This window comes from Malurus melanocephalus, unplaced genomic scaffold (genome assembly GCF_030028575.1).
Source record: "Malurus melanocephalus ecotype Western Australia unplaced genomic scaffold, MMel_1.1 scaffold_198, whole genome shotgun sequence".
NCBI lineage: Eukaryota > Metazoa > Chordata > Aves > Passeriformes > Maluridae > Malurus > Malurus melanocephalus.
In genome coordinates, this window is record NW_026623430.1 from 1,205,172 (window position 1) to 1,221,244 (window position 16,073).

Sequence of the window (16,073 nt, forward strand, 5' to 3'; positions counted from 1 at the left end):
CTAGATCTACCTATTATTTTGCTCTCAGTGCAACATTTTAAAAGAAGAGTGAAAATCCACTGTTTTMAGTCCATACCATCTTACAAATCTTCTTGTGGTGAGAAAAGGAAATTTGTCAGGATTTTAACTGCCATGGGCTGAGGAGTAAATATTTTAAGGGTATGATCAATAACATATGAAATGGAGACAGTAAATTAAATTACTATTATATCTCAGACCTGGATTTTGATATTTTATTCCTCAACTTAAGAAAAGCATGAAATTGCTTGTTCCTGAGAGCTTTGTTTCTTCTTCACTTGTAAATTACCTTTGTGCCTTCTGCCATCAAGCCCTTGAAGACAAGTGCCAAACATTCTTCAAACCAAACAACCAATATGAATTGACCTGGCCTGGATCAAATACAGTTCCTGCTGACTTTGAAGATGGTATTTATCTTCAAAACATTTTCAAATATTAATGAAAATAGGAATACCAAAGTSCAGAAGTGAAAACATCATCATGCTGAAGATACTGGGAAGTTCAACCACTGATTCTGGGACCAGGATTTCCTTGGGCCAGGCACTGTAGTGTACTGGACACCAACAACTMCAACAGAATAAATTCCAGCTGTTTTGCTTTTCAGCACATCCAAGGACAGCATGCCTTCCTTTCACTAGCCAGACATAAAATCCAACCAATCTGTGGAGGATGAAGTTATCTGTCATGAGGAAACTGTGAACTGTACTAAAGGAAATCTCCCACTTTCAGCTGCAATGGAAAGCTCTTCACAGCAACTACTGCTCTCTGACCTATACAGGTTTGTAGATTATTTAGGTTCTTTGTTGTTCACAAAGAAGGTTTAGGTTCTTTGTTGTTTAACAAAGAAATTCTCAGTTAGGAAGAAATTTAAAATGAAGCTAAAGCCATTAAGCATGTAAACAGATAGTCAGGACAGCTGTACCCTGCACTGGGATCAGGCTTGTATTTAAATATTCATGTCTTCCTTGCGTGCTCTGTAGGGAATCCCAAGAAGACTATGCTGTCTGAAGAGCTGGGCATCACTGGAAAACATTATGGAGAAGAGAAACAAAAATTCTACCTGCAGTCAACAAGTAAATTATAGTTAAAACAACAGAACAGGATATGCAGAAATAAACTTCTTGTGAAAACTGACACAACAGAACAAACACAARGATTACATTTCAGATTTTCAAAACTAAATTAAAAGGCATTAGAAAACTTCMATTATTTAAWTTTTTCCACCTRCAAAGATCAACACTGATTTTAAAGGGAGACCTATGCTTCAATTTTTTGTAACTAGAAATTTTCTCAATGAAACTAGCAATGAGTTGTGCCTTCTCTCTGGATTTTGGGAACCTCTGAAGATAAGCAGATCTGACACTTGTTGCCACAGATTTGCACAGCATAATTCCCCATTAAGCTGCCCATTCTGAGAGAAATTTGCAAGGGTTTCTTTGTCCACAAAATTATTTATAACAAAAAYATGGTCAGTTTTCAGTATTTGTGGGTAGGATAAAAGTTGCAAGCCCACTCACCCTATACCCATGGAAGTGCAGTCTCTGTTCACCTAGAAAAAGCGAGACCAAAGTCCCCAAAGTATAACAAGAATGAAATGGTTCCAGTATGTAAGCTAAATAGATCCACTCAGTAAAACAATTCAGACTCCAAAACTCTACTTCTCTGATCAACAATATATATTTGCGATTGACATATAGAAAAATCAGCTGAACCAAMACTATAATAAAATGCTCCTCATTAGCCAATAACATCATTTTTCTCTATGACAAAATCACATATTTTTGTAGAYAGCTCAGGTTCCACAGATATTACAGTGACATCTCTATCGATGTGTTACATGGAAGTTTGTAAATACAACTACGATCAACGCTTGGCTTTGAAGTCCTAAGTAATACTGGGGGAAACAGCTATATAATTTCTCTCTCTCTCACTTTCTGACAGATATTAATTGGGCTGTCTCTGCTTATTTAAACAGACTGTTCAGCCTGGAGGAAAGAAAGTTCAGGGAGATCTTATCCACATGTAAAACCACCTGAGGGCAGAGAAAGGACAAAAGAACCTAACACTTGCCTCAAAACCACTCATTGACAGGGGAAGAGTCAATGGACACGAAGTAAAAAMCAGAAAATTCCCTCCAGACAGAAAGAAACGCTTATTGGGATGATGGGCAAAAMCAGAAATGGGTCTCCCAAAAGGAACGTGGAGTCTTCATTTGTGGACATTTCAAATCATRACTGGAAACTGTCCTGGSCAACCTGCTGCAGTTGATCCWGCTTGAGCAGGAGATTGGACTAGCTGGATTTTATAATTCAAGAAGTCCCTTTCAACATGAAAAAACCACACCATCAATTTTGTGAAAGCTAGACGTATAAAGAGAGTATGAGTATCTGCCTAAGACATTGTACTACACTTCAAAGGTTAGCCTAATTGTCCTTTTTAGTGGTTTCCCATCATCATATCAGACTGAAATACCGCAGGATGGAGTTAAAGGGAAGACACTACATTATAATTAACAGCAACTAATATGTATGCAAGCCTGGCAGGGAGCCCCCTTCTTCTCTGGCAGGAATCCCTTGCAAACACTTCAGTCTTTAGCAGAGAGGAGAGCAAAAATGGTCTTAGYACTGTGCTCAGAGGAATGTTTTTGTTTGAGGTGCCAGAACAGGAACTAAGCATGAGATRGATAAGAACCAGTGCACAGGAAGGACACTCAGCCTCTTTGCAGACCTATGGGTATGCCTAAAGGATGCTCAAGAATGATGAAGGATTTAAAGGAGATMGTTAATAACGTACATAATTAATTAATTTTATCCAGATTTGCATATTTATTCATGTTAAATAAAATGCTTTTATGCTTATATAGCTCTGAAGAATTGTTTCTTTCTTCTCTGGAAGTGCACTCAGGTTCTGCAGCATCACAGAATCAAGGATTTGTTAAGGTTGGAAAATACACYCTGGAGCAGAGGAAAGTGGAAGTGCTCAGGTTACTTCAGGAATGCAGGAGCTGAGCATTACCCATGAGTTGATGTAGGCTGGACTGCCTGGCCTTAATTCTCTGAGGACTKAACAAATAAAGAGCTTCAGGCAAATGGGGTTTTGAACAGCACCAATGGCAGCRAGCACAGACATGGTGGTGCAGCTCACCGAGGCCATGTGAAGTATAAAAATAAGATTTTTTTTTTGCAAAATGAGACCAAAGCTGGGAGCCTGTGGAGTGACCATGCAGGCAAAGGCTACCCAGCCTCTGCCAGCTGTCTTTGGGGTGAYGTAGCACTTTCCATGACATGAAAGTAAAGTACCCATGCAGCAGCAGCAAATAAAGCAAAACAGCTTGTGGTAAATGGAAAAGCTGGAAAATTCTTAAACACCAGTATCTAGGAAGTCAACAGCATTTAGCAAGCAATTATAAATAATTCACTATAATGTCAAAAATTGTGAGGGTCACATTCTTCTTTATCTTCCTGGGAAGATAAATGCAGGTTTCATTTTTTCTTTTTGTCAGAACAGTGACAGTACTGTATTTTTCTGCATTCAGCGAAGGAAGTGACAGAATTGTAAGCTCAGCTTTATGTAACAGAAGGTTGCTTCTCTCACCAATAACATGCACCATATTTATATCTTAAGAAAAAGTACAGCACGTAAGATAAACAATTCATTTGCTGCAGAAGTACATGCTGTAGTTTTCCATTTTGGAAATAGGACTTGAGATGRGAATAGGAAAAAATTGCCAAAGATACCTACTTGTCACTGGGGACTAAGCCATGACAGAGATTTATATCACACTCATTTTCATGCAGAGGCTGGCATTTGCATATGAGTTATAGCCTTGTCACACAGAGCAAGAAAGTCAGCAACTAGYGAAATCCTCACTTGCAGGAGATGTTTTGCTGGCCTGTGGCACCTTATCAGCAGGCAGAAAACGGGTGTCATGATAATGAAGAGATCTCGTTCTTTCTGTACCCTGATAAGCTGTGCAAGAAAAACAATGTGGCCTTAGTTTGCACTGGCGCTCTAAATCCTCACTTCAGTGCTCCTGTCTCCAACAGAGTATCTGTAGAAGCTTCCWGAGAGAAAATGCTCCCTCCATAGTCCTGAGAGAATAATCTTTAAAGCAACCTACATCTTATAGGGAGAGGTACAATTACTAYTCATGGCAGACACCTTCATATAAAACATACTTACCATGCTTACTCTTGCCCTGCTCCCATTGTGYAAAAACAACCATCTTCTATTAAAAAATGTAAAGACATCTTTGTAAAACCTATACTTCCATAATGCAGGAACATCCCTTTCAAAACTAGGACAAAGGTATCTAAGGTACAGGTCTTGGAAGAAAACAGCTCCAAATGATCAATGATTGCCATGATTTATGTTCAAGTTGCCTGGATTTTGGATTGGGGCCCGACCAACACAGCAGGTCAGATGATGCCATCCTTATTCATACAGGTAATGTTGTTATGAACAGACCAGCTGACTACTCGGCTGGATTGCCAGACCAGCACTTAAGCAGAAGCAAATATGGCATAGGATTTCCTGGGGATTAATGACTGGCTGGGAGTTGATGATAGCCTGATGCACAGGCAGTCATTAATCTTAATCCTCAGGAAATGATCTGCATCAAGGTCATTATTTCTGTAATAAGATAAAAGCAAACCAAAACCTAATGTCACATCGATATTTATATTTTTAATGAATGATGAGCTTTCAGCTGTAATGTAAAGTTCATGTCCCATTAAAAATAACCTACAGGTTCACCTGTTAGAGTGGCTGAACTCTTATCTTCTTAGAAGCTTTATGCTGAGACCAAGATTTTGAAGGGGAGAAGTCTTYCTCGTCTAGACTGTTAAATCCACAKCATGACTGCACACCTGCCTGAATACAAAGTGCCAAATATCCAGCAGCTCCCACTGATCTCAGATATTACTCATCTGTCAAAGGTGGGCTGAACACCTTGCAAGCCTACTGATTCTGGAGAGGTTGCAAGKAGGCTTTCACAAGAGAGGCACAAGCCAAGCAAAAACATATTTGTGTGGAAAGGGAAAAGGAAGGACAGGTTCACAAGTGTGTGACAGACATTAGGACTGCTCTGCTAATCTGCATTTTGTGGAAAGTAAATCTTTYTCATTTCATGTTACCCTACTTGCAATCAAGTGCATTTTTAAGATGCTTTCAATTGTGGTAGAGGTTGGTTCTGTCTTCACAAATGAATTATTCAGAAGTAAGTTTGATGAGCTGGTTTTCTAGAAATACACTGAATGTTAATGCAGTAATAACAGTGTGTAGGTCAAGCTAATGTTTAATAGTCACACTCTACACTGCTTTTGCTGCCAAGAGTATGTAGATGGGACTTCTCTGTCAGCCTTGCAAAACCCACACAACTCCAAATGACAGTGCAGTTTGTCTTCTGATTCCCCCATTTCCCTTGCAACTATTCAAGAGAATGTAATAATGAACTTCATTTTTGACTTAAAGAGAAAGAAAAGCTGGATCTCCCAGCAGCAGTGCAACAATTAGAACGTAACTTCCAAAGGCAGTATTTGATCGGGAAACTCTCAAGAACCAAGCACTGAGTTCCAAGACTTTGCCAATGTTTTTGCAGCCATTGAAAACCTTTACTTGGTTGCCTTGGCTGTGACAGCTGCGATGYCCTGGTGTCTGATGGGGAAGTGATGTGACTGATGGACCCAGCAGTCCCAAAAAAAAGCAGGCGCTGGAGAAGCCATCTCATGGGAGAAGGCTGAAAGGAGGTGGGTGCAGGTGAGTGACATCCAGTATGAGAAAGGCAAAGAAATGAATGCTAGAGAAATGCAGAAAAGGAAATGTAAGGAGGAGGAGGAGGAGGAGATCAGGAGTATGTCCAAGTGCAGGGGGTGTCAGAGTCCCTGTGTATATGTTAGCTTTGATATACACCTTTCAAATGTTTTTTCTTTGAGAGTGGCACTTTTTAATGATTTCATAAACTGTTCTTTTTCTGCCAATCCAACAAATTCAGCAAGTGATGCAATGTTTTTGACCTATTGATCTAAGTCATCATCTGGCAGAAATACTGAGGAAATTACAGCTGCCTAAAATAAGACTGAGAAAGTCTCAGAATATCTTTCTGCTGGATTTGAGTCTGATCTGTACTCGCATCAACTCATTTGGAAGAAACCCTTTAACCTCGCTAGTCATGCACAGGTCCATCGCCATTCATTGCATGAGTGCAGCAGAGCTACCTTTCTATGGTTTCACAAAACTCAAAACTGTTGAGGTTTTTCTGGTATAGGAAAGGGTGTGTGAAGTGGAGAGAGCTACGTGGTCCAGAGAAGGCACCAAGTAATCCTTTACATTTCCACATCCCCCCAAATGATGGGTTTATAGAGCAAAGGACGGCGCTTCTCAGACATTTTTAACAAAAAATACTCCTTTTAATTTGCTATAATTAAACGCTATCAGCTTAAAAAATTACTTAGCTAGCATGGCAAAAGTCTCTTATTTGGYTCTTCAATGTCATTATACACAGGCTAATTAAAACACAAAAACATTGGTATGAATTTGGTATGTAAATTTCACACAGAACCAAATAGATAATTAATACTATATACAATAGGAACCAGCATCCATTTTCACACATTTTAACCAAATGGAAGATTAAAATACAATGACATCCAAATTTACTAACAAATATTATGTTCCTCGACCAGCCACAGTACTTACATCAAATTTAAATACCTTTTCTTTAATGGAAGTTGCAGAATAAGCTGAATACAGAATAATAAATATAGACACTTAAAAGCTTAAAATCTCAGAAAACAACATSAGTGTTCAGTGGAGATGTCCAATACTCCTCATATTTGCCCTCCAAACTGCCAGCAATGAAAAAGGTCTTGAAAGCCAAGTCTGTGTACAAAYGAGGTGGCCTTGCCTCAGAAAAGGTTAATAATGTGTGACAGAAACATGGATGGATGTTTTTCAGATTTTTCTTACAGCACCAGGCCTATTTATAAAAAGCTAAAACCAGAGCTCCATGTGTAAAAACAAATTACTGAATGAATTGCACTTTCATGCCTTCATGAACTAAAATTTGAATTCTGTARAGTCAGCAAAAGCTTGAAATACTGGCTTCTTGGATATTAACACCAACTTAAATATCTGCACATACATAAGTGATTTTCGAGCAGTTTTTTTTTGCCATTTCTTAATGAAAGTTTTGCATTAAAACACAGTATTTACTATAAATGTAGGTGGATTATTATTCTCCTTTGTAAATTTCAACTCAGTGTATTAGTTTTGATAAAATGCAGAGATGAAAAGATGTCTACTGCCTTGCACTTACTTGAAGAACACCAAATATTTATATTCCTATTTTCTTTTAAGAATATCAATTCCCAGACAGATGTAAGACTTTGGAAAGGGAAAAATCTGTAAACAGTGAAATATAATGTGCAAAGAGACCCTGAAGAAAATGTCACTGGATTAATTTAAGTAAGATTTATACATTGCAAACATCTSTATCAATCCACATTGATCTCAATCATTTTACTGACATAATGAAAACCAGGATTGAGTTACCTGACAACCTTAATTATAATTAATACCTAATTTTCAGAAGTGTAGGGCTCTTATCTCTCCCTAGATGAATTTCAGATTTCAAACCCCTTTTGTCCTTCACAATCGTGAAGGGGGAAGCCTCTGGATCACACTACATGGTGCAAACTTGCTACAGCAGAAAAGCAGAAAGGTCTAAACAGTGAACAAATGATGTATGGGAAACAAGTTAAATAAGTTTGAGCAACAGAAAAATATCTGAGAGATGATCCTATTCTCAAATTACATTAGGTTCTAATTCAGCTCCAGTCAACAATTCTAGATTTCTTGTAGTCTTCGATCTGTCATGTATGCTCATGTGAAATGCTATAGTTAGTTCTTGGTCACTGAAGCTTGGAAGGTCTCTCAGTAATATTTAACATTTCTTTAGTCCTTCCCTATTCCTTCACAAGTGCCATTTCTCAAGACAATTATTGMAGCAAGAGAAATCCTGCAGACACAGAGTCACCAAATAACCCGCAACCTTGAATTTTTTTGGTTCTCCTACKAGAATCTCAGAGTCAGATCACCCCACAGTTATAAAGCCATTACGATTTTCCTGCCACTTCTCAGATCAAAGCACTGGTCTTCTTGCTAATTTGTCAAAGAAATAATAAACCACACTTGGATAAAGCAAATAAACCATTTTCATGTATGTAATACAGAGATATGTTTGCTGCATTTTTATTAATGTCAACACTAAACTACCTGAAGTCAAAACAACAGAATCTCATTATTTTCTATAGTGCACATGAAAAATTATCCACCATTTTGACATTTTTTAAAAAATAACATCAAAATCAGGGAGGAAAAACAAGTAAAACTATTTATGGAAGTAGAAGAGGATCAAGTTTTTGAAACTTTTACACTGCTGTGGAAGCCAGAAGAGAGTCAGTAGTCATTATATGCATCAACCAAGTGATCAGTTTCAGTTTCGCTTCAAGGAACACATTTCTTAAGTTTAAAGTCTTGGTGGGATTATATATATCACACCATAAAAGTGCAGAGTTCTTAGAAAATCCAGACACATTCAGAAAAGACTGATGAAAGCAAGAGAAATGCAAAAAATAGATTCACGGGGAGAAAGGAAAAATAAAGGATTTTTTTTGCTTTTGCATCAAGAAAGTGAAAAACAAAAAATTAATAGGCCTACCTTCAGCAAGTGGGTCGAGTGTGTGAATCATGAGCTGGAAGATGCTGTTCCTCATTAGGCTGTTGTGGAGAGATGCAGAGCTTCCTCCCCGCTGGAGACGTGGCTTGGTCTAGAGTAAAAAATAGGGTGAAGAATTTAGACATTTTTTATTGTTTGTGTAGAAAGATATCTGAAACAGTATGAATTAATCTCATACTTCACTGAACAATGAAACATTTTGAACCATCACCTATAGCAGATTATACTAAACCACAGACTTTATCAACCACTGATATAAGTATAGACAATTTCTCTGAAAGGGGTGGATCATCAGAAAAGTCATTAGTCTCCCAGGACTCAAGAAAAAACCAGGGCAAAATGAATCCTTTGTGAAAACTCATGAAGTGTTAAGAAAATGAAAACYTCACACTTGCATCAGAAAGAATTAACAAGTTGCTTCTTTGTGTAACCCTATGTTTGAATCCCTGAAGTATGTTATAATTTTTATTATTTTGATACATTGCAAATATGCATATGACCAAAATTATGGAGAAAAAGGGCAGAGAGTACTCTTTTTTAATAACACTCAGTCAGAGTGAAACATGGTCCTTGCTTTGGTTCAATCCATTAAAGTCCTCTGGCAAAAGGAGACTGAAGGTGTGGTAAGGCAGTACAGACATCTACAGCAATGGATTTGATGTACAAGCATCTTTTGCATGCTTTGAATGAAATATAAAGCATACTCTAAGGTTCTGTTCCCATGCAATTTTCAATAAAATACATTCTCATAAAGTWAGACTGCTTTGTGGCTCTCGTTTGTTTGTTTGTTTCAATATAAAGGACAGTGAGAGTCAACAGGCTGCTGCCTAGTAAGACCCTGAAATCCAATTAAAGGGAAAAAACCAAGAACGAACAAAATAATATTTGGCAATAATACATGGTACATGGATTAATCTTTGGTGCCATAAACATACAAAATGAGAAACTATAGAAACTGWTAAAGAAAATTAATTCACTGCTTTATCTTTGGAAATAAATTATTTAAATTCCATAGCAATATAGGAGGAGAAAGAAATCCCAGTAATTCAGTGATGTGTGGCAAACCAAAGTAAGGCTTTGTCCCACCACCCTCCTGAGAAACAAATGCTCAGATGAGTTAAYTGTTGCCTACCGTCAGCGTTTGGTCATCCTTGTCTCCTGCATTGGGTGACTGCATGAATGGGAAAAAGAATAAAAAACAGTGTCAGAAGRAGCACATAGAGAATGGAAAGGCAGTAGAACATCACACATGTCTGATACTATGAATTCTTTTGTGATAGATTTTTGAACCACTCAAAGCATCCTACTGATCAAGTAAACCATGGTAAATTCACACTGCAGTGTGCAAGAGTCTTTCACTCTTGTCAGTTTCTTGGATAAGAACTGTTTTCGTTTCAGGGTCAGGCACACAGCAGCTGGGCTGCAGATCACAATGTTCACTTCACACAAATTACCCAGGGAGGCAAACTCGCTGTACATCAACAGTTTGAGAGGATTGAAGACCAAAGGCAACAAGAAACTCAAGATTGACCAGCTGTTCCACAAAAAGCCTAAAAAAGAGTAGCCTTGCTATTTTGCAGGAAGAGATTAGGCAAGGAAATGAAAAAATGTGTTTCACTTTAACCATTCCCTGCAATTACCATCTAGCCCAAACTGGCAGCTCTGATTAAGGGCAAGCAGGGCAGCACACACTGCCCTGCCATGAAGGAAAATGAGACTCTGAATGGGTCTTAGATTATTTTCTCCATCTCAAGGATTCTTCTTTAGTGCTGTGTAATACACAGAAAAATTACATCACAACTGTTCTATGCAACTATTTATGGAACAATTTCCCCCCATTCAATGAAACCCAGTTTTTGGACACACATCAACGGCAATTTTTTGGACATGCCTTTCGGGTTAATTAACCTTCAAGGTTAAGTGGAAGGCAGCAGCTATGGGCAAATACTGAGGACAGAGWAAATCCTTTCTGTTCCATAACAAAAAAATTAAAAACCAGAACAAAAGCCTTTGTCAAAAATGTACCTCCACAGCTGAGAATATTAACTCAAAAAAAAAAGTAATCAGACAACAAAAACCTCTTTGTTCTGATAAAGGAACTATCTGTCTCCTCTGCCCTTATGTGAGAAAATATTAGGAAAAAAGTTTTAAGGTCTATTGAAGAAAACTATCACAAAAAGAACTTTTAAAGGAATAAAAACAGAAGGAAAGCAAAAAGAAAATACAAAACGTGTGTTCTAAGATGTCATTTAAAAAGCAGATGTATCTTAGAAAATGTTGGCTTAATGTGTATGTATATACGGTTATATGTTACATTTACTCATTCATTGTGCAGACACAAACCCACACAAATGAGCAAATCCACAATTTTTATGTGAGTATTTTGAGGGGCCTTCAGAGAAAAAATCCATCTCACAGCAAAATTTCCAAGAAAGCAAACAGGATAAGCTGGGAAAAGCTTTCATTGTCTCTAAAAAAAGCCAGCTTGAGATAGTTGAGTCCTAAGGATGAGTGGCTATATTCATAAAAGAAAAGTCTGTGATACTTGGATCAATGTGCAGAACTGGAACTTTAATAAAATTTAAATTAAAAAAAACCTATTGTTTGGAACTTTGATCTTCTGATGATAGGAAAACTATTCTTTTCAATAGAATCTTTTCTATTGTTTTCAATATTGAAAGATATGAGAACGTATACTTGAGGAAACTGAGTAAATTATRCCTGACAAAGGTTGGAAGACTATCACTTTTCTTTACGAAAAAAAATTCGTGTTGAAGGAAACACTTCTCATTTATTTGAAAGGGAATGGGATGAAGGTGAATGAATGTATAAAATCARCTACTTGATAATTTGTACCAGATAATTTAATAAGTATGAAATAACTATATAATAAAGAGCAAGAATAATGAAATATATTTTCCATATACRTAAGGGAAACAAAAGCATGAAATAATTTAATTATTTGCAGATACAAATTGAGGAATATACCATGAAATGGATTTTTAAAATCATTTTTTCCACACATGATTAGCCCTACAATTGTTTCTGAGTTTAGCTTGCCAGTCAAATTACATTCTAGCAGTAATATTCAGAACAAATTCAAAAACAGGAATGTAAAAAACTGTTTGACATTTTGGTGATACTAAAAATGTATAATTCCTGGATTATATCCTGGAATAACAATAAAAACATCTTAAAATGGTGTTTTAAACCATGGCACTGAAAAATGTCATTGTGTTTACAGTTTAGTTTGCAGCATTTGATGGCATTTTGTCCATACCAGGATGGAAAATTAAAATATTTTCCTATTGTTCACCACGAGTTTCACATTTACATGATCTTTCCTATTTAATTTTGAATCATTCATTGCATGGGAAAGTATCTTACAATATAATTTTTCCCTGCAGAACAGAAACATGTAATATTCAGGCATTTTATGCAGCCTTTTMATTTTAGACAACAGACAAAAACTGGTCCAGCTGGTGGTATTTCTTTGCAGTGGAAGCAAATACTGCACTTGTGGACACACTCAACAATGATTTTTTAAAGAAAATACACATTTTCTGTGAAGATAGATTTGTTCTTGAATCATGGCAACTGTTGCATGTTAGCTCCCTTAGGATCAGAAAGAGATGAAAGTTCCATGTCCTATTTAGCACAYATATTTCTGAAGGTTTTACAAGTAAAAATTAACTTTTGCAATTACATGCTATAATACCTTTAAACCCATGWATTTATTATAATTCTGAAAAGTGAAAACAAATGCATTCGAGCATGCCTCCTGATTCAGAAGTATTTGGGGCACAATCCATTACCATGTTTTTATCAGGATTATAAAATGATTAATCATTAGACAGATCACGAATTCTTTTTGGAGGATTCAATGCAGTATTTGTTGGTTCTCCTGTATATCATGGCAAAAYGTAAGAATTTGTCTGTCCTCCCTCCTGGCCCTATCCATGATCACATTTTCAAGTTTGCTTCTGATGAGCTACAAGCCTTAGAACATTTTATTTCTGGAAGAATACATAAAAAATGTCAACTTGCTATGGAGAAAWGGTCTCTGGTATCCTTTTCACACATCTCTTTTCCTCCGTGACCTAAGTCCACCAGTGATAGAACCTGACAACTAGCTTGCCTTGTTTGGGAACAGAYGCTGAAAAACAGGTTTTGAAGTAATTCATCCAAGAGGTGACACCTCACTAAGTACCTGGTGAGTCTCCCAGCRCTTTCCTTAGAAATAAAGGGCATTGTGACAGTCAAAGCAGGAGCAGAATCTATAAAAAGCTGTAGGTATTTGACACAGAATTTCCCTGTTAACTAAAGATGGCTAGTAACGTGAATCATSCCTTAGAGTGTGCATTCCAAAACGAGAATCAGAGAGCTGGCTGTCTGCAGCTCTAGCAGTTGTGGCTCTTGTAGAAGCTTCCAGGCTAAAGATTCAACAGCCAGAAACAATCAGTGCACTGGACTGCCCATYCCCCTCTCCTAACATGAGAAAAGCAGTCTGTCAAACAACAGCAGGTAAAAATAAAATGGGATTTAAGCACCCTTTCTGTAGTATGGGTTCACATCTCTTTTATGCTTCATAAATATTTTCCAAATACAATAACAAATCAGCTTTTATGGGATTGATGGCATTTCGTGATGTTTGGTGGTTGGCAGCATGGTGCTGAATGCAATATGGTGTCTCCATTTATTCCCAGACAGGAATTTGCATAATTGTCTCAAGATGCTTTCTAGTRAAGAACTTCTGTTACTCTCTCTTATGCCTGTTTTAAAAAGTGGCATYTGGACACTGCAACTTTACATCTAGCAGTGGGTCACCACTTGTAAGTCCTCAAGTAAATTTCAGAAGGTAAGTTTTCCAGGAGCATCTTTCTAGGATTCTCTAATCTTTGTAAAACACTTGCTCTTAAGGTCTATAGGGTTTTTTGCTAGACTGAACTGCAGAAAAATAAGATTAATTGCAAAGTCTTCCACTGAAGTCAGCCTAGTTAAACGAAGACAGTCTAGTAAATTTCTGAAAACTAGTATGCTAAGGAGTGCTAGTAACGTACTTGGAAAAGAACTGTCCTGCATTTAATTGAAAATATATGGTAAATCAGATTAAGACATAACTAAAATCCATGCAACAAATTCAGCTAGGCAGATTTCAGAAATAAGCCTAATGAGCTTGGTGAAAGAACCAAGAAATTAAGGTATTATTTTATCTAGTTCTCTTAATATATACATCTTTGGATTTTGCAAAATTAAAGTGCCTTAGAGCTCTTTTCTGTGAATACTCCAAAACAATCAAAAGTTAAAACCTTTACCTACTTGACGGTTGGCTGAAAAGATCCAATCCTAGTGGTCTCAATATACTTTAACTAAAATTCTAGGTAACCATGGAAATAAAAGTTGGCCATCACTACTACAGTCTCAGAAACCTGCAGAGGGTCTGAGAGCCTCTCCCAGGTGCTACAGTGGGGCCAGTACAACTTTATAACTGAGGGTGACACACGTCATTACCCCACTCTAGTTTCTTTTTGTAAAAAGGCTGTAAATAACAGTATGGGAATATTTCTCTTTTTAAGCTGTAGAAAACTGAAGGTAAGGATTTTAACTTAGGTACTACTTAGATACCAATACCTGAATCCAGACTAACACTGCATAAAGGACCTTGGATCTTATTTAAAATAGARAAAGAAAAAGCTTTAATAAGCACACTGTACAGAAATATACTAAAGTTCTCTTTCCCTTTGCCTTCTTTCTTGTTTTCACCTTTCCCTTTCCTAAAAGTAAAATAAAGCAGGGACTTTTACCTAAGGAAGAAGATTCTGTATTGTTGAAGAAGTAAATGATTCACAGCAATCATATCAAAAATTAAATTGAGGTTGTAAAGTTGCTTTACTCATCAAAATGAAGAATTTATTAAATTAGAGGTTGAACATCTAAAGACATTAACCTGGATCACCGAAATGGAATATCTGGCTCAATTTACTGCTTGTTTACAGGCWCCTAGTGTGAAAGCTGCAGCTCTGGACAAAGGAAAAAGGCTTTGTTCGTTCAGATGAGTTGTCTCTTTTATGCCAGTCTGTTCACACAATTACCCAATGTGCATACACATAGTGAATCCTCATCAATGTTCAGAAGAGATGCATCTTAGTTGATCTGAGCAGTGACAAATAGAAGGTATAAGCCATCAGTTGCTAAATCACTAATGTTAGTTAGGTCAACTGATTTAATTCCAGATATCTGCGCATCCCACTGTGTGAAATAAGGCTCTTCCAGTCAATCTGTATAACCAATCATACAGTATTYAGTTATTCAGCATGTGTAAGGAAGAGTCTGCCCCATGTCTCTTACCTTCTCTGAACTTGCTTAAAGTCAGGTATCTTTGGCTTAGGGTAGCAATGTAATAGCTCAAGCTTAAAGACTTCGTGAGTTTATAATCACCTTAGTGTCAAAAGTAATTAAGCAGTTTTAAGTTGTCCCTCTTATCCTCATTTCAAGACTTACCAATGAAGTCACCTTTTGCTATTTTTTGAGTCATATAATTTAGCACCACATTTTGAGTCATATAATTTAGCTCTGTACATCTATATAACTTTCAGGAGGGCAAAAGAATCCTTAAAAAATAAATTWAAAAAAAAATCTAAAGCTAGGTACTTAGGAGTCATTTGACACACATGCACACAAAACATGTGCTCACAAGTGACAGTTTAAGTACTTCAGTGTGGACTTATGTGRCTAACTTTAAAATACATGGATTTAAAGTCTTTAATATGCTGCTACGTCATCAGCAACATTGCACGAGAAAATATCAGTGAGTGTTCCAAGAACAAATTCTCAAAACTTAAGAAATTTCACAAGCAAAATCCCCCATGAAACAAGCAGCAAATTGTAAGAAGGGGACTGGAAAGRTTTTAATCTGAACTGCAACTACACCATAGAGACTACTTGCTCTTCATTTCTTGCAACTCAATTGAACATGAGTGACTTAGTAAGAAGCCAACAAAAAATGCATTTCCTGGTACTTCTGCTTGCCTAAATACACAAAGGATCTGCTACACATTATGAAGGTTTTAGAGTTTGCCTTACAAGTGGTCACAGTAATTCCCAGAGGGGAAAGTGTCTGATAAATCTCCACTGTGGCTGTTGCTACGCTGATTTCCAACTCCTGAATAAATTTCCCTGCAGTCAGTTGGTCGCATGCTGCAGAGGATTCATCACAAGGGCAAAAAGGCTGCAGTTTCACTGCCTTTCCACCTGCAGCACCCTGGAGATCCTGAAGGACAGCTCCAGCTGCGGAGAGGAAGCCAGCCTCCAGCCCACA

The 16,073-nt window shown here is 37.2% G+C and overlaps 1 protein-coding gene across 1 annotated transcript in view; it reads right to left on the bottom strand.

Moving 5' to 3' along the window:
- The window catches only part of SLC24A2 (solute carrier family 24 member 2), a 101,302-nt gene that overhangs the window by 37,531 nt on the left and 47,698 nt on the right, over window positions 1-16,073 (bottom strand). Inside the window, exons 2-3 of the mRNA XM_057373475.1 lie at window positions 9,888-9,926; window positions 8,738-8,846 (exon numbers count right to left, since the gene is read on the bottom strand). Coding sequence (XP_057229458.1) covers window positions 8,738-8,846; window positions 9,888-9,926 — 148 coding nt within the window. The remainder of the gene's footprint in view (window positions 1-8,737; window positions 8,847-9,887; window positions 9,927-16,073) is intronic.